Source organism: Schistocerca cancellata, chromosome 9, assembly GCF_023864275.1.
Source record: "Schistocerca cancellata isolate TAMUIC-IGC-003103 chromosome 9, iqSchCanc2.1, whole genome shotgun sequence".
Lineage (NCBI taxonomy): Eukaryota > Metazoa > Arthropoda > Insecta > Orthoptera > Acrididae > Schistocerca > Schistocerca cancellata.
Genome location: NC_064634.1, coordinates 215,918,458 through 215,944,915, shown reverse-complemented (window position 1 = coordinate 215,944,915; position 26,458 = coordinate 215,918,458). Strand labels below are relative to the sequence as shown.

The 26,458-nt window shown below is 41.8% G+C and overlaps 1 protein-coding gene across 1 annotated transcript in view; it reads right to left on the bottom strand.

Moving 5' to 3' along the window:
• Positions 1 to 2,570: 2,570 nt before the first annotated feature.
• The window catches only part of LOC126100196 (endocuticle structural protein SgAbd-6-like), a 72,370-nt gene continuing 48,482 nt past the window's right edge, over positions 2,571 to 26,458 (bottom strand). The window contains exon 3 of the mRNA XM_049910758.1: positions 2,571 to 2,953. Within this exon, the coding sequence (XP_049766715.1) occupies positions 2,752 to 2,953 (202 nt within the window). The 3' untranslated portion in view covers positions 2,571 to 2,751. The remainder of the gene's footprint in view (positions 2,954 to 26,458) is intronic.

Genomic DNA, 26,458 nt, shown 5'->3' with positions numbered 1-26,458 from the left:
TTCATGCCGTGAAAAAATAGGTTGAAAATGCTCACAAATTTGTGTTATTACGTTATTACAGACTTTTTAACATTTCGATTCGATGTTATGTAACTCAGTAGTTAAATATTCACGTGTTTGTTCAAACGTGGTGTCTAACTTTTTAAGATTTTGTTCCATTGTGTCTAACGTTTGAACCTTTTGCTGTGTTTGTCTCTGATTTTGTTCCATCGTGTCTAATGTTTGAAGATTTTGTCCCATTTGTTGTATTAATTGTAATAACAATGCACTGGTGTCTGAAATATGTTCCTCAGTGCTTTTCGGCAGTGCGTTTGCACCGGCAGCATTCACATTTTGACAAGCAGAAAATGTGCCTTGACTTATTTGAGAAAACGGTGAGGACCCAAAACCTGAATCTGCATTATTTCCGAGATTGTGTCCTGTCATTTCGGATTCCTTAGGCGAGCTGATGCCGACCGATCGATCGATAATGCTTCCCTGTTCACTAATTGTTTCACTGTCTACACCATTATTTGCAGCCCGCTTCATTTCCCTATGCAGAATTACCAAATTACTACTTTTAACATTAGTGAATTCATTACACGGTGGCGCTAATACACTGCTTTCGTCTTCACTGTCATTTCTCAGTTTACTTTGGAGCCTAGTATTACGTTTTTCGCTCGCCATCATTGTCACAATATTTCACACAAACACTGAAAAGCACAATTTGAAGAGCAAAATAAGAAAACACATTAACATAGCATTGAAAATAATATCTCATTAATTGCAAGAGCAGCTGTGAGAAACTTGGTGCATATCTACAAGCGTGCCAAAACTGTTTTATTGTACAACAATGAAAAACTACAACTACAAAGGAAATTCAATAATTATGCGCTAGCAATAAACAATAGCTACACTAATTACACAAACTACAAGAAAAAATCAAAAGTTTCCAGTGAGGTATCCTCGGCTAAGGGTCGACATATGAAACGTCCCTTTAGAAAAATTTAATGAATTACTGTGCTCTCTTACATTGTTTGATTTTCAAACAACTGATCAGAACTGAACGTACTCAGACATTTCGCTCTTTACCTATTCTGATCAACACTAAGATGACACACAATATTTTTAGCGGAATGCAATCTGACTTTCAAAAATCCCTACAAAAGAATTGCCCTTACTAACAATAACCTATACCTTTCGTGAATCACTTACCTCACAAAAATCTTCGTTACTCAAACTATTCCAATATAGCGTGCGCCAATACTGCCAGCTAAATAAAATATTCTAACTACTGAAGGCACTAACTACTGACAGGCATAGTTAGCAAATGAAAGATTTTGATAGAGAACTGACAATGTATTTACCTTAATAGTGCTCAAAAGTCATTATATATATATATATATATATATATATATATATATATATATATATATATATCAGTTCATGACATCCAGTCTTACAAATTTACTCTCTCTGATGGACACACGTCCAGATCATCCGCTCTCAAAACTCCGCCATCTCACTCCCAACATCCACCACTGCTGGCAGCTCACCTCCAACCGCGCAGCGCTACGCGCTATTAACTTCCAACCGCCCAACATTACAATGGCGACTATTCCAACAATGCAAACCAGCCACAGACTGCACACAGCACATTCAGTGATTTTCATACAGAGCGCTATGTGGCGTTACCAATAAAAAACCTAAACAGCCTACTTACACAGTGTTATTTTAGATTTTGGTAAGGTTAGTGTTACGTCATTTTGTGGTACAGATGAACAGGTCAGTAAGTACATTGACATTTCAGCCACATCATTTACTTCATTTGATTACACTAATGTGCCGATCACAACATCAGAAAGAGCCCAAACTTTCTTTCAGATCGAGACCACTTGCAGTGAATTGTATACACCGCAAAATACGAACCTAGAAAAGGAGCAAGTATCCATTTCGATACCCACAAAATGGTGGTTAATTTCGTCTGTCTGTATGCCTACAGTTGCTACCAGATACCATGTATACTTATGAGGAAGTATTATAAATGAAATGCGATGAATTATGTTTACTATCCGAAAATTTGTGCAAAAATATGTAAAAATATTACAACTTGAATTTATAATATTATTACATGAAATTCTGATGTGTCCAGCGAAGTGTAAAGATGCAGTTGTCTTGATAGTATGACATATATGACATGTCTTCAGTGCACCTAAGTAAGAAATAGTGAATGTTAGTTTGTTTTTTGATCTTTGTTGTTATGAAATATCAAACCAACCTCTATGCAAGGAGTTCAGCATTCCTTGCGCTATTGCTTTGACATTTGATTGTGGTAAATTCGCAGTTTCCACCTTCTCCACCTCTTTCCGCTCAGACAGCATGGCGTGGCAATGCAGGATGCGTGCAGCCAGGTGACAAAGCACACCTGAGCCAAAGCACTTCACATGTGCTGAATTCTTAACTGTCCCAGGTCTCATGTACACCTACACTCTATGTCCAAAAGGGAAACTTGATGAATGAATAAGGGAAGATATAAGGAAGAAGATCATGTGGTACTTGAGATCAGCCAAATTGTGGTTAACTGCAAGAAAAACTGTTAATAATCGTTGTTTATTGTTCTCATATTACATACAACCAGTGAGTGGAAAGTCCCAGTTAATATCTTAGCGCAGGTATACGACACTGGCCTCTTCTGCAGCTGTTGTCCAGAGACACTGTAAGTCACACTAGGAGATGTGTGCCTGAGAGGTTTCTGCAGTGATGAGTTGGCGATCATCTTCCAATTAGCGAGAGTCCCGCGTTCGTGCCCAGGCGGTTTTGCGGGGTCATCCTGTAGCCTTGTTTATCAGCAATGTAGGTCATCTCGTGAACGGAACCTTCCGGGTCCTTCCACGTGTACGTACCACTCAACGTCAGCTCTCCGTTCACCACTTCCCCTTCCTCCACGCGACTGCTACCATCACTCAGAGTGTAGCTGAAAAGGTTCAAAATGGTTCAAATGGCTCTGAGCACTATGGGACTCAACATCTTAGGTCATAAGTCCCCTAGAACTTAGAACTACTTAAACCTAATTAACCTAAGGACATCACACACACCCATGCCCGAGGCAGGATTCGAACCTGCGACCGTAGCAGTCCCGCGGTTCCGGACTGCAGCGCCAGAACCGCTGGACCACCGCGGCCGGCTAGCTGAAAAGGAAACGAGTCCACTTGTAGAGCTGCGAAATAAAGGGAAACAACCTATTTGCGCTGGAATCAGTTTAGTAAACACTCAAAGATGCAGTCAGTGCGTCGCACAATTATATAGGCAACCCAATATAAAGTAACAACAAACTTTCAAAAGATTCTCTCGTCCAGAATCGTCATATAAAGTCACTTCCTTTTCCTATTTTTGTCCTCAGTCATAGGAGGTCTTCCCTGATGTATCCTACATTTCCTATAATCATTTCCCATCTTCTTCAGTCTTTTTCATATGTTCTTTTATCGCGAATTCTGCAGAGAACCTCCTTATTCCTTACTTCATCAGTCCGCCTGGTTTGGTCTGTAGTGCCGCATCTAAGATACATCGATTCTTTTCTCTTCTGGTTTTCCGACAGACCATGATTAACTATCATAGAAGAACCTCCTCATTCCTTACCTCATCAGGCCGCCTACTTTGGTCTGTAGTACCACATTTCAGATACCCCGACTCTTTTCTGTCCTGGTTTTCAGACAGTCAATGATTAACTACCATAAAATGCTCTGCTCTAAATGTACACTACTGGGCATTAAAATTGCTACACTACGAAGATGACTTGCTACAGACGCGAAATTTAACCGACCGGAAGAACATGCTGTGATGTGCAAATGATTAGCTTTTCAGAGCATTCACATAAGGTTGGCGCCGGTGGCGACACCTACAACGTGCTGACATGAGGAAAGTTTCCAACCGATTTCTCATACACAAACAGCAGTTGACCGGCGTTGCCTGGTGAAAAGTTGTTGTGATGCCACGTGTAAGGAGGAGACATGCGTACCATCACGTTTCCGACTTTGATAAAGGTCAGATTGTAGCCTATCGCGATTGCGGTTTATCGTATCTCGACATTGCTGCTCGCGTTGGTCGAGATACAATGACTGTTAGCAGAATATGGAATCGGTGGGTTCAGGAGGGTAGTACGGAACGCCGTGCTGGATCCCAACGGCCTCGTACCACTAGCAGTCGAGATGACAGGCATCTTATCCGCATGGCTGTAACGGATCGTGCAGCCACGTCTCGATCCCTGAGTCAACAGATGGGGACGTTTGCAAGACAACAACCATCTGCACGAACAGTTCGACGACGTTTGCAGCAGCATGGACTATCGACTCGGAACCCATGGCTGCGGTTACTGTTGACGCTGCATCAAACAGGAGCGCCTGCGATGGTGTGCTCAATGACGAACCTGAGTGCACGAATGGCAAAATGTCATTTTTTCCGATGAATCCAGGTTCTGTTTACAGCATCAAGTTGGTCGCATCCGTGTTTGGCGACATCGCGGTGAACGCACATTGGAAGCGTGTATTCGTCATCGCCATACTGGCGTATCACCCGGCGTGATGGTATGGGTTGCCATTGGTTACACGTCTGTGTCACCTCTTGTTCGCATTGACGGCATTTTGAACAGTGACGTTTCAGATATGTTACGACCCGTGGCTCTAGCCTTCATACGATCCCTGCGAAACCCTACATTTCAGCAGGATAATGCAGGACCGCGTGTTGCAGGTCCTGTACGGGCCTTTCTGGATACAGAAATGTTCGACTGCTGCCCTAACCAGCACATTCTCCAGCTCTCTCACAAATTGAAAACGTCTGGTCAATGGTGGTCGAGCAACTGGCTCGTCACAATACGCCAGTCACTACTCTTGATGAACTGTGGTATCGTGTTGAAGCTGCATGGACAGCTGTACCTGTACACGCCATCCAAGCTCTGTTTGACTCAATGCTCAGGCGTATCAAGGTCGTTATTACGGCCAGAGGTGGTTGTTCTGGGTACTGATTTCTCAGGATGTATGCACCCAAACTGCGTGAAAATGTAGTAACATGTTAGTTCTAGTATAACATATTTGTCGAATGAATACCTGTTTGTCATCTGCATTTCTTCTTGGTGTAGCAATTATAATGGCCAGTAGCGTATACTCTGAGAAACTTGTTTCTGAAATTAGGGCCTATGTTCGTTGCTAGTAGACTTGTCTCTACCTGCTGTAGTGTGCTTCGTCGGCCATGGATCATTTTGCCTCCAAAGCAGCAGTGTTCCTTAGCTTCGTGCAGTTCTTGCTAGTCTCAATCGTACCACTCCTTACAGATTTTGTCCTTTTTCCGTTTACTCTCAATCCATATTCCGTACTCATTACACTGTATATTCCATTCAGCATATCCATTAATTCCACTTCACCTTCACTGAGGATAAGAATGTCATCAGTGGATCTTATCGTTGGTAGGTTTTCACCCAGAATATTAATGCCACTTTTAAGGCTCCCTTTTCAGAGATCACTAATAAGGATATATGACCAAGTGTTATATAAGTATCAATAATGACCTACACAGACTGAATACGGATGGGCCACATCTTGAAGTATCCAACTACCTTGTGTACCCGACCATTTACATTCTAACTAAAAGTTTTTGGAAATAATGTAATATACAGGGTGAAGGGAAATTCGCGCACTCGTGCATCGCAGCGTGACTCCTCACGCGCCAACAATAAAAAAATGTCTCTCACAAAATTTCGTCTGGTGAGTACATCTGGAAAAAACGGACGTTAAAGAATGGTAACATTGCAACCAAATGGGTGGTAGGTATCGCTTTCAGCACTAGTCAGTTGGGCTGTGCCTTTGGTACATTGGACAAATTTTTGGGTTCGTATGCAGGAGATAGATGGTTCGGTCCGGGGCTAGGGCACAATTTTTTATTTGCTAAATTCATTCTGTATCCTAAAGTTACAACATTACAAATACGTGCTTAGACAAATAGGAAATAGACAGTTGAAACAAATGTCCTGTTATAGGACAGAATAACTACAAAACCAATATCAATTTCGAGATGCTAAAGCGCAGTACAATAACGCTACATCTTCTTGTCATTTATACTACATGTAATATGAGCACTCAGATACCGGATATTAGCAACCAGTGACAATAATAATGCCCATATTAATGATCGCATGACCTTCACAACAGATTATCTTGTCCTCAGAACAACAGATGCTGAAAGTAACCTCCCTGCACGTCCAAACATTGCGCAACTCGCCGCATGTTACAGCTCTGGACCCTTCTCAGCAAAGCTCAGTCCACAGTAACAAGAGCAGCATGATCACGCGCCACCAATTCTTCCACATTCGTCGGCGGAGTAGAGTACACGTCCTCCTGCAGGTGCCCCCAAAGAAAGAAATCTAGGGGATTTAGGTCAGGTGAACGCGGTGGCCATACAACTGGACCTCCATGTCCGAACTATCTTTCTGGAAATGATCCGTCCAAATACTGTCTCACATTAATTCCAGAGTGTGAGGGTGCACCATCATGTTGGAACCATATTCTATGCCGAACATGTAGTGGAATGTCCTCCAGCGCGTCAGGCAGATATTTTGATAGGAATGCTTGATACCTTCCTGCAGGCAATCTGTCAGGCAACATGTAAATGCCCAAACATTCGTCGCCCAATATTCCGGCCCAGATGTTGATACCAAAGCGAAGTTGATATCCACTATCGCAGGTGACTTGTGGGTTAACCTCACACCAATGGTGAGCATTGCGCAAGCTGACGACACCCTTACGATTGAATGCCGCTTCATCCGACCATATTATGGTGTTTACAAAGTTATCGTTGCCTTCCCGTTGTTGTTGGAAAGATTCACAGATTTGTATCTGTGGTGTCACCGCTAGACACCACACTTGCTAGGTGATAGCCTTTAAATCGGCCACGGTCCGTTAGTACACGTCGGACCCGCGTGTCTCCACTATCAGTGATTGCAGACCGACCGCTGCCACACGGCAGGTCTAGAGACACTTCCTAGCACTAGCCCCAGTTGTACACCCGACTTTGCTAGCGATGGCTCACTGACAAATTACGCTCTCATTTGCCGAGACGATAGTTAGCATAGCCTTCAGCTACGACATTTGCTACGACCTAGCAAGGCGCCATTACCAGTTACGATTGATGCTGTAAAAAATGTACCGGTCAAGAGCGATGTTCACCATTTATGGATTAAAGTTAAGTATTCCACAGCTACGTCGTTTTTTGCTAGTCTCATTTCCTTGACCTGTTCCAGACCTCACGCCAGCCTGCGTGAGCTAAAACGCGTGCCTTTCGGCTTCCTCTCATAGTGGGTTGGCTCTCTTGCCAATCCACAACATTTGGCGACGAGACCACTTCACGTTCGTAACTATACTGCCCTGATTTACTTGTGTAATTGCTTCGCCACAATCTCCAGATGTACTGTCCGAATTTTATCGCTTCCAGAATCAGCAGACGCAGGCCTTATTGGATGCCCTTGGATAGCTCGTCCAGGGTCAACGTGCAATGCAAAACGATGTGGCAGCCGCCGCTCCACCGCTCACGCAGCCACATTACGCAGTTGCACCACCTTTTCGTCCTTTTGATGCGGCACTGGAAAGTTGCATGGAGTGGTCAAGCCAATTTGGATTCCATCTCACCGCCTACAGAATTCAAGGTAACGAGTGGCAGCCTTTTCTTTTATTGTCCGTCAGTGTGCACTCCTACCGTGATATTATTATTTCCTCGACGCGACGTAGCAACTCTGTCCTACGACGAAATTTTGTCTGCATTAGATACATGTTTCAAAGAATCAGTTCATTCGTACAAAACGTACGACAGGTCAGACTAATAGGAAGTGGGTTGCAACCATGCAAGGCCTTACTAGGAATGTGCTTTTCAGTTTCAATGTGGACTCCCTTATTCAGAAACGATGGTGTGTGATGCAATTGCACAGAACGTTTCTGATGTTCGTATCCGGGAACAGATTTTGAAACTAGTCAATCCCTCCCATCAACAAGTGATGGACATATTGGATCGGCAGGACACACTTGACTTTGCTCAGGAATCATTTGAAACTTCGCCACCTGTGTGTGAGGTTAACCAGCCCGCCGGGCGAGCTGCACGGAACGGTAAACAGTCCTCGCGCCCGACCGCGCCGCGGCCGCCTGGCTCTCAGCCACGTGTACCGCGCCAGCAAGCTAATGCAGTGCTAAAATAATGCCCGCGGTGTGCTACTAGATATTTGCGTGAGAATTGCCCGTCACGCCAAGATATTTGCTTTTTCTGTAATAGAAAAGGACATGTTCAAAGAATTTGGCGGAAAAAGCTCAGCTCGGAAGCTCAAAACCATTTCAGGCCCTTTGCTTCACGCCGGAATTGGAATCGAACCAAGGATACTCAGGCTCGTGACACTTCACCCATGGAAATTCATATAGTTCATGCCACTCCGCCCAGTGCCACTCTCTCTAACAGTGGCTGTGTTCGTCCCAAAAATAGTGTGTGTCGACATCGCCGGAAATCCCGTCAAGTCGCAAGAGACTTTGTACCAGTGTCAGTTCACATTGCACGAGACAGTCGCTCTTGTCGTCAGCAGGACAATAAACTTTTTGTGGACTTAGACATTAACGGCAAAGTGATACCATTCCAGCTCGATACCGGAGCTGCAGTTTCACTGATCAATCAAGACACTTACAAACAGCTGGGCAAACCTCCGTTGCATGCTGCAAATGTTAAGTTAAGTAGTTATTCAGAACAAGCGATCCCTGTGTTAGGACAGTGCAGCCTTCTTGCAACATACAAAGGGCAAACAAAACTTGTGTCATTTTACATCCTTCGTTGTTCTGCTGCAGTGAACTTGTTTGGTTTCGATTTATTTCAGTTGTTTAACTTGTCTATAGTAAATCAGGTCCTATCAGTGAACGAGACTGTACCTTCAGACAGTGTTTCCCGTCTATGTGACGAATTTGCAGACATTTTTGCACCGGGCCTCGGTTGCGCTACGGACTATAAAGCACATTGGGAACTGAAAGTCAACGCGCAACCAAAATTTTTCAGAGCGCGCAATGTTCCCCATGTATTGCGTGATGAGGTCGCAAATACATTACACGATTTGGAATCACAAGGTGTAATTGAACGTGTGCAGGCTTCTCTCTGGGCATCACCCTTAGCAATTTTGCAAAAACCTTCCGGAAAATTGAGACTTTGTGTGGACTTCAAGGCAACAGCGCATCCACAACTAGTGACTGCAACTTTTTCTTCACCACGCCCATAAGATCTTTTAGACAAACTATGCCTGGGTAAATATTTTTCGAAGTTGGACCTAGCAGATGCGTACTTGCAAATACCGGTGGACGAAGAATCCCAGCGCGTTTTGGTGGTTAAAACGCATCTTGGTTTGTATCGATTCAAACGACTGCCATTCGGGTGTGCATCAGCCCCTGCATTGTTTCAGCAATATCTACAAACTGTTTGTGCGTCGGTCCCTACTGCAGCAAACTATCTGGACGATATTGTGATCTCTGGACAGACGGAAGAAGAACATTTAGCCAATCTCAGAAGCATTGGCTCTCGTATTTGGTGTTACAATGTTTCATGATTTCTTGTATGGTCGTCACTTTACCATCGTCACAGACCACATACCTTTTACATCGCTTTTTCATCCGATCCAGCCTGTACCTCCACAGCGCAGAAATTCATTCGCTGGTCTATTTTCCTCTCGCAGTACCGCTACGATATCGGTCCACTGCTAAGCACGGAAACGACGATGCGTTGTCCCGTTTGCCCGTTGCTGAGGATAGAGCATTCAATACCTCCGGACTTGCATGTTGCATCCACAACAGTAGCCGCTAATGACGATCTGCAGGATGTAGGTGTTATGTGAAAGCATAACGATAGGGGTGCAGCCCATGCTCGGGCACCACGTTAACGACCGTGTGTTGCGAGACACGCAGCTGCTTTGCTACGCTACGTCTACTTGGCTGAGAATATCTTCCTCAGTAGCTAGAGTACGGCGAGTTCGTGGATGACGTCGGTCATGCCATGGTGGAAGGAGAGACCGTGACTCCCGACGGGGCAGCTCCTTCCACATACTCATCGTTTGTGTATGCCATACATCTGCCACAGTGGTTTAGAGGTTCACAATGAGAAAATTCTATACGTCTATACATGTACACTCTTTGACATAAAACTCGACCGGCGGCCGGCCGCTTCAGAGGCTAAGTCCGCGCCGATCGCGACAAGGGACAAAAAAACTGGCCAACTCGCTAATTCTCTAAGTCCGGTTATCTGCACAATCTGGCAACACTGTAGACTGCGGCATTTCCTGGAGGAAAACTTGTCCCAAGATAGAGAGACTCTAGGCTGATTACGCCTGTGGTCTAGCGGTAGCGTGCGTTGTTTCTGTTCATAATATCAGTAGATCGAGAGCAGCTAGCATAAAATATTTTTATAGCCTCTTCTATCTGAATGCTGAAGACGTGAATGTAATGGTAGCGCAGATTCAATCTATTTCGCTTTGTGACACACCGATATCAAAATTTTATCTAGTAACGATTTTGCGGCAGATTTCCTGCAGACTGTCCTCCTCTGGACGCCGTATGCGGCAAAGCTCCGGGATCCATCTGCTGGCTACTGGCAGCGGCCTTGGCGACAGCAGCGGCGCTGCACTCCACTGTTCTTTATCGAAAGCGCCTGCTACCGCTCATCGCTTTTGATGATTTAAAACGCTTTATTATTAAATGTTTCTCCACAGAAAATTTCTACAATTTCCATTCACGCTCAAAAGCAACGGAGACAGACGCCCTGATTAGTAGGCGGGTAATCGGCAAGAGCTGAGTATGGCCCGAAATTAATTTTATAGACTGGGACAAAATTAAACCACCTCACTAAATTAGATGAATTTATAAATGCTTCATACCTCGTTTCTTTTCCTTTCAAACTTAATTATTTGTGCAACGTTTGGTCAATGTTTGGATGTTTTCGTCAAGCCAGAGTGAGCGTCTGTGGTGTAAAGTGTATTACAGTTCTTGTTTCATTTCTTATGGTAAGTCTATGCGATAAACTGTGTGAATACCTTGCAATGCATGCTCTGTAGCAGTGCAGGCACACTGCACATTTGGAGTTCCATGTATGGGTTCATGAAGTATTTATTGTTGATCGGAAGTGATAGTTAAGGTCATCAGATTTAAACCAGAAAAATTTGTCGTTTTGAAGGTTTCAGAGAACGGAAAGGAATTGTTAACGCCGGTGTTAGAAAACGTCTACAGTTAAATTCTATTGCAAATATTTAGAAGATGGGAACTATATTAATGAACATGTGCACTTCATAAACAACCTTCTGACATGTTAGACCTATATGACGAACAAAGCTCAAATTTATATCGTTGACAGTCGGTTTGAATCTTTTCAGGACCTATTTTACAGTGAAGCACCTTGGAATTTGCAAAGCAGAAATCCATGATATTAACTTAATTTACTAAGTCGAAATCGGACTAAGATTGATGTTTAAAGGCATTCTTCAGATTTCGCATAAGAAATTTTTACTAGCAGTTTGCAAATCCATTAATTAAAGTGGAAAATAAATGGTTGTAGTCAACGGGTCTACCGTGATTCAAACTTATAGTACAAGCACTGCAACGCACAAGGGAACCTCTGAGCTAACGACACACTGGCGGCCAGAGGCGGACTATAGTCACTGCGATGTTGCCTGAGCCTCAAAACGCAACCTTAAACACACAAACAGAGGAGGTGGAGATTACTGTTTTAACGTCCAGTCGACAACGATGTCATTAGAGACGGAGCACAAGCTCGGATTAGGGAAGGATAGGGAAGGAAATCGGCCGTGCCTTTCCTAAGGAACCATCCCGGCATTTGCCTGAAGCGATTTAGGGAAATCATTGAAAACCTAAATCAGGATGGCCGGGCGCGGGATTGCACCGTCGTCCTCCCGAATGCACACACAAACAGGTGTTACTTATGTGAAGAACGCCGTTCTTGGAGTCCAGAAATTAAATATACTTTCTAATTGTGTCATCTTGCAGTGGATTATATCGTACGAGTCTTCGATGTGGAAAACGAATGTCAAGTGAATTTAGCGAGGTAACGCCGACATACACCCGGAAGTAAATGCACTATCAGAGTGTTGACAAATACTTGCTACGACGCTGCCATTTCTCGGCTCTCTGACGAGGCAGCTCTTCAGCGAAATGCTTTCCGTGATTCTCCGATACGGTTCTTCAGAGTGGAGACGCGCGCGCACGTTTGGTTTTTATGCGGCGTTCTCCCCTGATGGTTTCTGACGTCGCCTTGTGGGCTATGTATACATATGAGACATTCAGTTATCATTAATCCAGAATGATACAAGTTTCAGCTTCCGGCGTGGAAGAAGGCTGTTGACGCCGACATTATATCTTTTCAACGTAGGGAAAGCAAAACGGATCATTCAATGTTTCTCATTCAACATAAAGCATGTGAGATAAATTTCCGTAACGTTCATAATCATCTAAAAATACAAACGAAGTAAAAATACACCGGAAGCTTATTCGAATTGAATATAATGTAAGATACCAAACGCTTTGCACCTCGATGTCGAATTTGTCCACTTGGCAATCGTTTGCAGCATGCACATAGAATGTCATGATTACCACGAGAATGAAGAAATATGTTGGTAAGGATGGAGGCAAGAAGAGACGCAGTCAACAAATATTCTATTCCTCATGGCATTCATTTCATATGACACGTAAGAAGAGGTAAAGCGGGAATTTACTTTCGTTAACACGAAAGATATGCCGCACATATTGATAACGAGGAAGTCTGCGTCTTCATACGTTTCCTCCTTGAAATCTGTATGCTCTATTATATACTAAGTAGCCCGATCATTGTTTCAGTAATGTTACCCTCTTGTTTGACCCCGTAACGATGAACAGATTCCAAATGCATGTCTCAGCGTGAAAGTAGCTGTTCGAACCCTTCCTGGGTTGTTTTTTGTGTTTTATTGCTTGGAATTCCTGAAGCAGACCACTGTGCCTTCCCCCCTCGTGGGTTAGGTCTCAAAACTAAACCGCTTTGTATCCAATGGCATAATTTATTCATACAGCATCAGCATAAGACTCTTGCGAGTGAGAGAATGATAATAACAATCGTAACAAGAACAAGCAAATAATGAATGATGTTTATTCCAACGCAGAACGAGAATGGCTTTAAATATAAAGATCTATATCTATATCCATATCTATTGATCTTTGAGTTGGCACAATGCAAATATATTCTTAGCATTTAGTTACTGAATTTAGTTCTGGATGTTTGCAGAGAAAAGGAAAAGTCGGTACTCCTCGCTAGTGTAATATAATGTGAACCAGCAACTACCCTTTCCTTAGAACACGACTCAAGCAGGTCCTCAAGTAGGCACTGCTGCATTCTGTTCCCTGACATTGCTCTGATGACGGTTAATGCAGATAGTTCCGATTATGAAATACAAAACGTATTGCAGGTTAGTTCCTAGGATAGTAACATTAAATTTTCGTTGTAGACGGCACATGAACGTGACGACTATCCGTATTACTCATCAATATAAAAAGACAATATTTTGGGAATTTAGCAGGATTACTCAAAATGAATTCTGAAATTGGGTGACTGACCGCACAGGTGCTAAACGTCGTCAAGAGTATACGATGTCCTAATCGCATTAGGAATATGAAGATCGTCTTCGACAGCTCGCAACTTTCACATTGCTATCTCCACCCTACTCCAGACAGCTGTCGGTGGAGTTGCACTACGTTGCCGATGTTATGGAAGGCCTTCAAACCGACAACAGACCACATATTGAAAAATACAAGCGAATTCTCTTGCAGCGTAAGCTTATTGTAACTAATCTAAAAATTATTGGAGAGGAACATTGTCCTATTCAAAAGAAGTAAAATGTTACACACTGTTGACGTCAAACGGACATTATCTATGTCCTGTCTTGTGTCCTACTCATCTATAATATCAAGTGTACTATGAAAATGAATATATATAATGGATTATAAGGTAATGCATTGATACCAGATGGTGGGGGCCGGCCGATGTGGCCGTGCGGTTCTAGGCGCTTCAGTCTGGAACCGCGTGACCGCTACGGTCGCAGGTTCGAATCCTGCCTCGGGCATGGATGTGTGTGATGTCCTTAGGTTAGTTAGGTTTAAGTAGTTCTAAGTTCTAGGGGACTGATGACCTTAGAAGTTAAGTCCCATAGTGCTCAGAGCCATTTGAAACATTTGAACTATTTAACACAAAATGACATTAAAAATTTAAGTTATTCACGAGCAGCTAGTTTAGAATATGTATGAACATTAAATGACACGACGAACCGTCTTGTTCTGCATATGGATTCAAACCCAGCTCATGCAGACTAAGCAAAGATTTCGTGACTGACGGAAACTAACAGTCATTCCTGATTAGGCATACAGAGAGTGATATACCTCGATTTTAGACAGTATCAGTTAGCAAATATCAACTTTAAATTGCATAACGCAAACATTTTTAACAGACGCGAATTCCTACCCAGCATCTATTGTCGCTGTTAACGAACTACGAGAGATGGTAAATATTGCTTCTTCACAAGTAACTTACTTGAAATGCCGTGAGGTAAAGCTGTGTGTTGGACACGGATTCGAACCCGGAACCTAATCGGATTGCTATCGAAGCACAGTCAAATGTGACATATCGGAATTTCGCGGCAGTAACTAGATGTTTTAACTGAAATGACGAGACGAAACATTAATTTTTTCCTTTCCAGGACTCCAACCCGGCACCTATCGCTGTTATATTCTAGAGAAAACTAACGTTAAATATGGGTTTGTTGCACCAGCAGTGACATGTGAGCATGTTTGAACTGAAATAATATGACGAAGAGTTCAGCGCTCACTGGGAATAGAGCCCCACACATATCGTTGTTGACTACACGCAAAGAGACGTCAGCTACCGAAGTTTTCTCCACCAGCTGCTCAGAATAGCATCTTGAACTTACAGTCATCTCGCAAATAGTTCTGTGTCTCACTGGGAGTTAAAAACGTCGGATATCGTTAGTGTTGACAGCGAATGAAAATACATTAAAAATCAAAATTATTATCCACCAGCAGATAGGTGTTCTCATGCTAGAGCTTGATAATACATAATTAAATCTTTAGTGCCGGGCCAGGATTCGATCCCATTCACGCATAACATGTGAAGGTGTTGAGGAATCTGCAGTTTTGAACAAACAACAAATTGTAGCCGAGCTGTATTGCCACGAAGGGATGAAATTCCGCGTTAAGGGCGGTCTGAGTTGCATTCCCAGTTCAGAACCAATTTTATCGACATACAGAAGCTCAAATAAAAGATGGAATAAGTGTCCTGTGACCATACATAGCGTTTGTGTCATCACTTGAAATAAATAACTAGTATAAGAAAGGTTACTGGTGATAGAGTTTCTACATGTCGCCACTCCAGACTGTATTGTGGTTCAACCTACCGTCTACTTGGTAAAGAAGGAATATCATCTCTAATGTGAATTTTCAGACCACGCAGCCATTATATCTCCTTCACTTGGTGTAGCCAGGAGAGAATGGAATCTGTCTCTCCCTATCTAAAATCATTGACAGAAGTGGGAATCGAACCCAGACCATAGGTATAACAACCTACCATCCGTCCAACAGACCACGAAATCCTCTTCTCTGCGAGTCATTTTTCTATCGTAACGCAGTTGCGCCACACTGGATGAGAATTCTGACACACAGGCTCCCTGTAGTAATTTGCAGCATGTTCAGTAAATTCATTTACTTGGTTGACCGAATCACCATGAACTAGCTGCCTCGGCAACCCAGTGCATACATTCGACTGTTTTGTAATCACAGAAATAAAATCACGTTACTGCCACCTACACACAACTGCCAACATTGTAGGATGCAGAAGTTTAAATAGGAAGTGTTCCTTTCCACTTGAGCTATTCTATTGCGCTATCTGTTACTAGAAAACGTCGTTCAGTCCAAACAAAAGCTGTAACTGTTGGTCTCTCAGAAGTCAAGACCTGGCCATATGCATAATCTCACAGTGCTGTGGAATCCAAAAGTTCTGGAGGAATAGTTGCCGAGCTCTGGAGCTGTTGTAGCTACGTGTCAGCTTGTAGTATAGATAAGATGTCGCGAGTTCGAATACATTCAGTGCTACATTTTTTAAAACGCAATTCTGCTCTCTGCTGAAGTTATCAATCTAATGGAACTTTGAACATAATTCCCTTCACTTCTCAATCCAAAGTAGTCGCATGTGGAAAAAGGACAAACTACTGTGACATTTTGTTCTATTCAGGTTTAATAGACAGCAGGCAGCAGATGCATCTCGAAGATGTGCAGGGAGAGCGCATCGTGCCATAATATGTCAGAAAAGTATTTTCTACATTAGCCGTCGTGTGGTAGTGATATTTTATTCTTCTTCAAACTTTGATTGACAGCTTTAACTCAGAACAAATTTTCTACATGCATGTAATCAATAAACTGCATGTGCGTTGTCAGACTGTCATAGGTAACATCAGAGAATTCGCATATATCGTTGATGATTAATTTCTCTCTCATGTTTACTATTGTTTTAACAACACTAAAGGAAACCTTACGAAAATTGTGCACTGTATTATAAGAAATGAAATAAAACTAACCATGATAACCTTACGACGAAAGTATCTGTACACAAGCATGCCTCCATCGACACGAATTAGTAAAATACTACTCACTTAGATTTTGATTGGGTCTGTGTTTAATTGGTATGCTGTTTCATACTCAAGAGGTATGCAAATGTGGCATTTCATAAATATAGTTACGTATTCCTAGAAACCCAAAATTCGCTTGTCAGCAGCGGAAACAGGCGTTACCTGTTGTGCAGCATTGTAGGTTTTTCAACATTGCACTATGAGCTGAAAGCATTTTCTTGCGATTTCCTTATTGATGTTTGATCTGACTGCTTGTAGCTCTTTCACAGAAGGGATAAAAACGTTTCAGTCAGTGAGACTGGAACTGCAAACCATAACAGACGCTGTTTCACAGATCAGCACGTTACCACTGAGCTGGCGAGGAGGCATGGGTCTCAGCTTCCAATTACGACGGCAATAGTAACTAGAACTCGTAAACCGCTATTTAAAGGTCGAGATTAGTTGCGATTTCCACCTGCAACGACTTTCCTGGGCTGAAAACCGTAAATTTTCAATCTTTTGTTACCCTTCAAGCTATAATAGCGCAGATTATTCAATGGAAATGACAGGTAAAATCAAGTGAACTTTGAGGCTTAATTCCGTGCACACCAGGAAGTAACTCGTGGATCACAGAGTTGCCAAACATACGTTGCCTTGTTGCCAAATCTCAGTTACAGTACCAGCAGGAAGAAGACGAACCGATGTGATCCTACAGCGGTCTGGGAAGTGACCATAGCTGGTGTCTCCAAGTCGCGGCTGCTACGGCCTGGAATACGTAATGCGTCTGATTCGCTTTCTGTAACTAGGTTTAGGGACTGGAGCGTAGTTACTAATAATACTCAGAACTGACTGCAATCTGAGCATCATAAATCAGTAACTCTCATTGTTGTTTTTATATTTCTTTCGTAAGTGCACTCAAAACTAAGAAAATCATTCACAGGCGTTTTCTTGCCTCGCCGATAGTCGAGCACAACATACAAATAAAAATAAAAAAGAATGTGTGTGTGTGTGTGTGTGTGAGAGAGAGAGAGAGAGAGAGAGAGAGAGAGAGAGAGAGAGAGAGAGAGAGAGAGAAATAAAAAGCAATGGGAGAGAGTGTAAAAAATTGTTGTAAAGAAATTGAATCATGGTATTTAAAGAAATCTTTCATTAAAATGACACGTTCCACATCATTACGAAATGTCGTATTCATGATCTATGGAACAAGAGTTAATCTAATGTAATCTAATCTAATCTAATCACATCATATTGATGATTAGCCATGAAGAGTCATGAATTACCGAAAGTTTTGCCAATACCAGTAACCAAATCTAAACTTGAAAATAAAAGACGACAATTTTTGTAATAAACCGTGCCTCCTATCAAGACCCTTTCATCCCTGTTATCTAACCACGAAAGATGTCTGAAATACCTCCATTCTGAAGTAACAAAGTGTGCGTGCATTTAAAGATGAAGTGCATGATGTGAAGTTCTGTGATGGAGATACGAACCCAACACGTAATCCGATTGTTAACTAAGAAAAATCAAATGTTACGTATCGGTTTTTCTTACGAGCCGCTAGGTGTCTGAATCTAAAATAAGGATACAAACTTTTGTGCCTAAGCGACAATCGAACTGCACACCTACCGTGCATCCACGAATATAGCTTAAGTATCAGTTGCTTACTCATGAACAGTAAGCTGTGTGCGTGTTTGACCAGAAATAACGACACCTGTTACGATTGTTGGCAACACATGAACAGACATTGAAATTGCGCGTTAATTTTCACTAGCAGGTGGGTGTGCACTTGATAAAGCTAGAAATGAAATTATTAATATTTTTGTACTGGATCAGGTTTCAGACCCACATACTTACCTTTGGAGGAGACCTAGAGAAGATTGCAGTCTTGGGAAAAGGAACGAAATGACTGAACTATACTGTTCCGAGAGATTCAGATCCTCGAAAGAGGAGATACGAATTCGAATCACAGTCCAGCAACAAACGTCTCTAGTTCAATAAAGTACAAGTAAAATAAGAGCCCTGTCCCTTTAAATGGCTATCGGTTCATCAAATAAAATAAAATTTTCTAATGTAAGTAAGCTTACTGGGCACTGTATTTCTTTTTACCATGACTTCCGCTGTGTCATTTCCCACCGTAAACCGGCTCTGCCCAGTTGGTAAAGAAGGAACGTGATGTTTAATGCGGATTCTGGATTATAACGTCTTTCTCTTGAGGTTACCAGAGGTAAAATAAATCTGTTTGTGCCTCTTAAAAGTAAATGCCTGAACCGACGCATTGCACCTGTGATAGCTGTTCCACCAGACCATTGTGGCCACATTACCCAGCCCCAGGAGTGTGCTGTAACGGATGATGTGCTTAGCTTACAAAATTAGTCACGGTGGAAAAAATGCGAGTCTATTAAATGGTCAAGTAGAAGCAAGCTTCTGAAGCAGAGATTATGCTATTCTCATGTCAGCAGGATGTAAAGACTCTTCTAGGCATCATAGGTTGGATGTGAAGCCATTTTGATTTTTCACAAATTCAGCAAATTTCTTAGTTCGAGAAAATCCACTGTGAAGTGTGAAGTTGCCGGATAATTCGATTATTACTGTTATTATTAATATCATTTTATTCATACCGCTGATGGAACATGACCCTAGTCTTGAGGTAAAACGCGAGACCAGCTAATATGACGTCTGGCGACCGAAAGCACATATCGACAACATTTTTATAGCCTTTCCTCTCGGTGCTGAAGCTATGAGTGTAATTCAAGCGAATCTACAATATCATATTAGCTGGTCTCTCGTTTAACCTCAAGACTACGGTCGTAGTCAAGAGTAATGTACTAAGACTGGAGTCAAGACTTCCTCTGGGAAGTGCCGCAGTCTACATGTTGCTACATCGAGCATATTGCCAGACATAGAATTCTGAGAGGAGACTGTATTGTCTACCTTACGTGAACGACTCGGCGGTCAATTTTTTGGTCTGCGACTGTATCTACAACACATATTGCACGCTTAAGACCCAGAAGAATTTTAAAAAAAAGTAGTTTATGAGAGCAACGTTAACCATAGCGTTCGAAGTATTCATAGTATTGTATACGTGTGTGTAAACGCCTTCCAATGACCACTCAAGAAAGACAAGGATACACAGTCTAGCTTCAATATTATAAATTATTCTCAGTTTGTGGATGAACTCAGACTTAGGTTGATAATAATTTTGAAAATATAGCAGCACTGTACCCATTGGTGTTAAACTCGTTTTCAACCAATGATTCCCACAGCTACAGGGATACTACTTGTGATACCTCTTAGACAAAATGCTTAAGCAGTGTTGTCAGACGAAAAGATCAACCTGACACAAACTGTGGGAAGTTTGTTTTACAACCTTCGTACCTGGATATTCAGCTTTTTCCTATTTGAGATATCTGTGAACGTTGCTGCTTAAGACGATTTAAGCAGAAACTAAATTCCCTCAGCTTCGACAATGTTTAAAGAAATCATCTTATCGGCACTAAATCGTGGTTTGTGAATTGTTTACCGGCCGTACTCTTCCGTATTTTGCCGGTTGGAAGGCGAAAGCTTACTGACAAATTTCACACAGAAATTACTGTTACAGTGTACTTATGGAGCCAAATGAGTCAATTGCGTATTTTCCGGTGAGAAAGAGCACTGGCAAACAGTCTTCGCTACATTAGGCTAATTAAACTGGTGTCACTCTGAGCTAGAATTTGTGGTCAGCGACTAAGTGTAAGGTCAACGTTTCGGATGCGAGTTTTGCGACTGTGAAATACTTTTATACATTATAGAAGCGAATATTAAATTTGCACTAATATTGCGAAAATTTTGTACATGGACAGCTTAGAATGAAAATACTTCTGTTTATTGCAAAGGGAAACAATAGAATTTCTAAAACACTATCTGTCATACACTACTTGAAACAGGTCATGTCGACCAAATCATGTGGAAGAACTAACAGCAACGTATATCGGAAGGCAGTAAGATCTCTTGCCTTTTGGTTTGTCAGTACTCGATAGCCATTTCTAGGCGAAAGTAAATGAAGAAAGGCAGTGCGTTTTTGTTACCAAGTAACGTCTTCGTCAATTACTTTAGTTTTAATGTAATCTACGAGTAATTGCTGGTGTTTGATATTAACATGAAAAGGATTCCGTAGACAGGGAAAGAACCTGTTCTTGGGAAACTACTTCTATAGTGACCAAAAGGCACTAAATGATGTTCAAGCACTTGTGTTACAGCAGCAGTATGAATAAAATGATATTAATAATAACAGTAATAATCGAATTATCCGGCAACTTCACACTTCACAGTGGATTTTCTCAAACTAAGAAATTTGCTGAATTTGTGAAAAATCGAAATGGCTTCACATCCAGCCTATGATGCCTAGAAGAGTCTTTACATCCCGCTGACATGAGAATTGCATAATCTCTGCGTCAGAAGCTTGCTTCTACTTGACCATTTAATAGACTCGCATTTTTTCCACCGTGACTAATTTTGTAAGCTAAGCACATCATCCGTTACAGCACACTCCTGGGGCTGGGTAATGTGGCCACAATGGTCTGGTGGAACGAGCTATCACAGGTGCAATGCGTCGGTTCAGGCATTTACTTTTAAGAGGCACAAACAGATTTATTTTACCTCTGGTAACCTCAAGAGAAAGACGTTATAATCCAGAATCCGCATTAAACATCACGTTCCTTCTTTACCAACTGGGCAGAGCCGGTTTACGGTGGGAAATGACACAGCGGAAGTCATGGTAAAAAGAAATACAGTCCCCAGTAAGCTTACTTACATTAGAAAATTTTATTTTATTTGATGAACCGATAGCCATTTAAAGGGACAGGGCTCTTATTTTACTTGTACTTTATTGAACTAGAGACGTTTGTTGCTGGACTGTGATTCGAATTCGTATCTCCTCTTTCGAGGATCTGAATCTCTCGGAACAGTATAGTTCAGTCATTTCGTTCCTTTTCCCAAGACTGCAATCTTCTCTAGGTCTCCTCCAAAGGTAAGTATGTGGGTCTGAAACCTGATCCAGTACAAAAATATTAATAATTTCATTTCTAGCTTTATCAAGTGCACACCCACCTGCTAGTGAAAATTAACGCGCAATTTCAATGTCTGTTCATGTGTTGCCAACAGTCGCAACAGGTGTCGTTATTTCTGGTCAAACACGCACACAGCTTACTGTTCATGAGTAAGCAACTGATACTTAAGCTATATTCGTGGATGCACGGTAGGTGTGCAGTTCGATTGTCGCTTAGGCACAAAAGTTTGTATCCTTATTTTAGATTCAGACACCTAGCGGCTCGTAAGAAAAACCGATACGTAACATTTGATTTTTCTTAGTTAACAATCGGATTACGTGTTGGGTTCGTATCTCCGTCACAGAACTTCACATCATGCACTTCATCTTTAAATGCACGCACACTTTGTTACTTCAGAATGGAGGTATTTCAGACATCTTTCGTGGTTAGATAACAGGGATGAAAGGGTCTTGATAGGAGGCACGGTTTATTACAAAAATTGTCGTCTTTTATTTTCAAGTTTAGATTTGGTTACTGGTATTGGCAAAACTTTCGGTAATTCATGACTCTTCATGGCTAATCATCAATATGATGTGATTAGATTAGATTAGATTACATTAGATTAACTCTTGTTCCATAGATCATGAATACGACATTTCGTAATGATGTGGAACGTGTCATTTTAATGAAAGATTTCTTTAAATACCATGATTCAATTTCTTTACAACAATTTTTTACACTCTCTCCCATTGCTTTTTATTTCTCTCTCTCTCTCTCTCTCTCTCTCTCTCTCTCTCTCTCTCTCTCTCTCTCTCTCTCTCTCTCTCTCACACACACACACACACATTCTTTTTTATTTTTATTTGTATGTTGTGCTCGACTATCGGCGAGGCAAGAAAACGCCTGTGAATGATTTTCTTAGTTTTGAGTGCACTTACGAAAGAAATATAAAAACAACAATGAGAGTTACTGATTTATGATGCTCAGATTGCAGTCAGTTCTGAGTATTATTAGTAACTACGCTCCAGTCCCTAAACCTAGTTACAGAAAGCGAATCAGACGCATTACGTATTCCAGGCCGTAGCAGCCGCGACTTGGAGACACCAGCTATGGTCACTTCCCAGACCGCTGTAGGATCACATCGGTTCGTCTTCTTCCTGCTGGTACTGTAACTGAGATTTGGCAACAAGGCAACGTATGTTTGGCAACTCTGTGATCCACGAGTTACTTCCTGGTGTGCACGGAATTAAGCCTCAAAGTTCACTTGATTTTACCTGTCATTTCCATTGAATAATCTGCGCTATTATAGCTTGAAGGGTAACAAAAGATTGAAAATTTACGGTTTTCAGCCCAGGAAAGTCGTTGCAGGTGGAAATCGCAACTAATCTCGACCTTTAAATAGCGGTTTACGAGTTCTAGTTACTATTGCCGTCGTAATTGGAAGCTGAGACCCATGCCTCCTCGCCAGCTCAGTGGTAACGTGCTGATCTGTGAAACAGCGTCTGTTATGGTTTGCAGTTCCAGTCTCACTGACTGAAACGTTTTTATCCCTTCTGTGAAAGAGCTACAAGCAGTCAGATCAAACATCAATAAGGAAATCGCAAGAAAATGCTTTCAGCTCATAGTGCAATGTTGAAAAACCTACAATGCTGCACAACAGGTAACGCCTGTTTCCGCTGCTGACAAGCGAATTTTGGGTTTCTAGGAATACGTAACTATATTTATGAAATGCCACATTTGCATACCTCTTGAGTATGAAACAGCATACCAATTAAACACAGACCCAATCAAAATCTAAGTGAGTAGTATTTTACTAATTCGTGTCGATGGAGGCATGCTTGTGTACAGATACTTTCGTCGTAAGGTTATCATGGTTAGTTTTATTTCATTTCTTATAATACAGTGCACAATTTTCGTAAGGTTTCCTTTAGTGTTGTTAAAACAATAGTAAACATGAGAGAGAAATTAATCATCAACGATATATGCGAATTCTCTGATGTTACCTATGACAGTCTGACAACGCACATGCAGTTTATTGATTACATGCATGTAGAAAATTTGTTCTGAGTTAAAGCTGTCAATCAAAGTTTGAAGAAGAATAAAATATCACTACCACACGACGGCTAATGTAGAAAATACTTTTCTGACATATTATGGCACGATGCGCTCTCCCTGCACATCTTCGAGATGCATCTGCTGCCTGCTGTCTATTAAACCTGAATAGAACAAAATGTCACAGTAGTTTGTCCTTTTTCCACATGCGACTACTTTGGATTGAGAAGTGAAGGGAATTATGTTCAAAGTTCCATTAGATTGATAACTTCAGCAGAGAGCAGAATTGCGTTTTAAAAAATGTAGCACTGAATGTATTCGAACTCGCGACATCTTATCTATACTACAAGCTGACACGTAGCTACAACAGCTCCAGAGCTCGGCAACTATTCCTCCAGAACTTTTGGATTCCACAGCACTGTGAGATTATGCATATGGCCAGGTCTTGACTTCTGAGAGACCAACAGTTACAGCTTTTGTTTGGACTGAACGACGTTTTCTAGTAACAGATAGCGCAATAGAATAGCTCAAGTGGAAAGGAACACTTCCTATTTAAACTTCTGCATCCTACAATGTTGGCAGTTGTGTGTAGGTGGCAGTAACGTGATTTTATTTCTGTGATTACAAAACAGTCGAATGTATGCACTGGGTTGCCGAGGCAGCTAGTTCATGGTGATTCGGTCAACCAAGTAAATGAATTTACTGAACATGCTGCAAATTACTACAGGGAGCCTGTGTGTCAGAATTCTCATCCAGTGTGGCGCAACTGCGTTACGATAGAAAAATGACTCGCAGAGAAGAGGATTTCGTGGTCTGTTGGACGGATGGTAGGTTGTTATACCTATGGTCTGGGTTCGATTCCCACTTCTGTCAATGATTTTAGATAGGGAGAGACAGATTCCATTCTCTCCTGGCTACACCAAGTGAAGGAGATATAATGGCTGCGTGGTCTGAAAATTCACATTAGAGATGATATTCCTTCTTTACCAAGTAGACGGTAGGTTGAACCACAATACAGTCTGGAGTGGCGACATGTAGAAACTCTATCACCAGTAACCTTTCTTATACTAGTTATTTATTTCAAGTGATGACACAAACGCTATGTATGGTCACAGGACACTTATTCCATCTTTTATTTGAGCTTCTGTATGTCGATAAAATTGGTTCTGAACTGGGAATGCAACTCAGACCGCCCTTAACGCGGAATTTCATCCCTTCGTGGCAATACAGCTCGGCTACAATTTGTTGTTTGTTCAAAACTGCAGATTCCTCAACACCTTCACATGTTATGCGTGAATGGGATCGAATCCTGGCCCGGCACTAAAGATTTAATTATGTATTATCAAGCTCTAGCATGAGAACACCTATCTGCTGGTGGATAATAATTTTGATTTTTAATGTATTTTCATTCGCTGTCAACACTAACGATATCCGACGTTTTTAACTCCCAGTGAGACACAGAACTATTTGCGAGATGACTGTAAGTTCAAGATGCTATTCTGAGCAGCTGGTGGAGAAAACTTCGGTAGCTGACGTCTCTTTGCGTGTAGTCAACAACGATATGTGTGGGACTCTATTCCCAGTGAGCGCTGAACTCTTCGTCATATTATTTCAGTTCAAACATGCTCACATGTCACTGCTGGTGCAACAAACCCATATTTAACGTTAGTTTTCTCTAGAATATAACAGCGATAGGTGCCGGGTTGGAGTCCTGGAAAGGAAAAAATTAATGTTTCGTCTCGTCATTTCAGTTAAAACATCTAGTTACTGCCGCGAAATTCCGATATGTCACATTTGACTGTGCTTCGATAGCAATCCGATTAGGTTCCGGGTTCGAATCCGTGTCCAACACACAGCTTTACCTCACGGCATTTCAAGTAAGTTACTTGTGAAGAAGCAATATTTAACATCTCTCGTAGTTCGTTAACAGCGACAATAGATGCTGGGTAGGAATTCGCGTCTGTTAAAAATGTTTGCGTTATGCAATTTAAAGTTGATATTTGCTAACTGATACTGTCTAAAATCGAGGTATATCACTCTCTGTATGCCTAATCAGGAATGACTGTTAGTTTCCGTCAGTCACGAAATCTTTGCTTAGTCTGCATGAGCTGGGTTTGAATCCATATGCAGAACAAGACGGTTCGTCGTGTCATTTAATGTTCATACATATTCTAAACTAGCTGCTCGTGAATAACTTAAATTTTTAATGTCATTTTGTGTTAAATAGTTCAAATGTTTCAAATGGCTCTGAGCACTATGGGACTTAACTTCTAAGGTCATCAGTCCCCTAGAACTTAGAACTACTTAAACCTAACTAACCTAAGGACATCACACACATCCATGCCCGAGGCAGGATTCGAACCTGCGACCGTAGCGGTCACGCGGTTCCAGACTGAAGCGCCTAGAACCGCACGGCCACATCGGCCGGCCCCCACCATCTGGTATCAATGCATTACCTTATAATCCATTATATATATTCATTTTCATAGTACACTTGATATTATAGATGAGTAGGACACAAGACAGGACATAGATAATGTCCGTTTGACGTCAACAGTGTGTAACATTTTACTTCTTTTGAATAGGACAATGTTCCTCTCCAATAATTTTTAGATTAGTTACAATAAGCTTACGCTGCAAGAGAATTCGCTTGTATTTTTCAATATGTGGTCTGTTGTCGGTTTGAAGGCCTTCCATAACA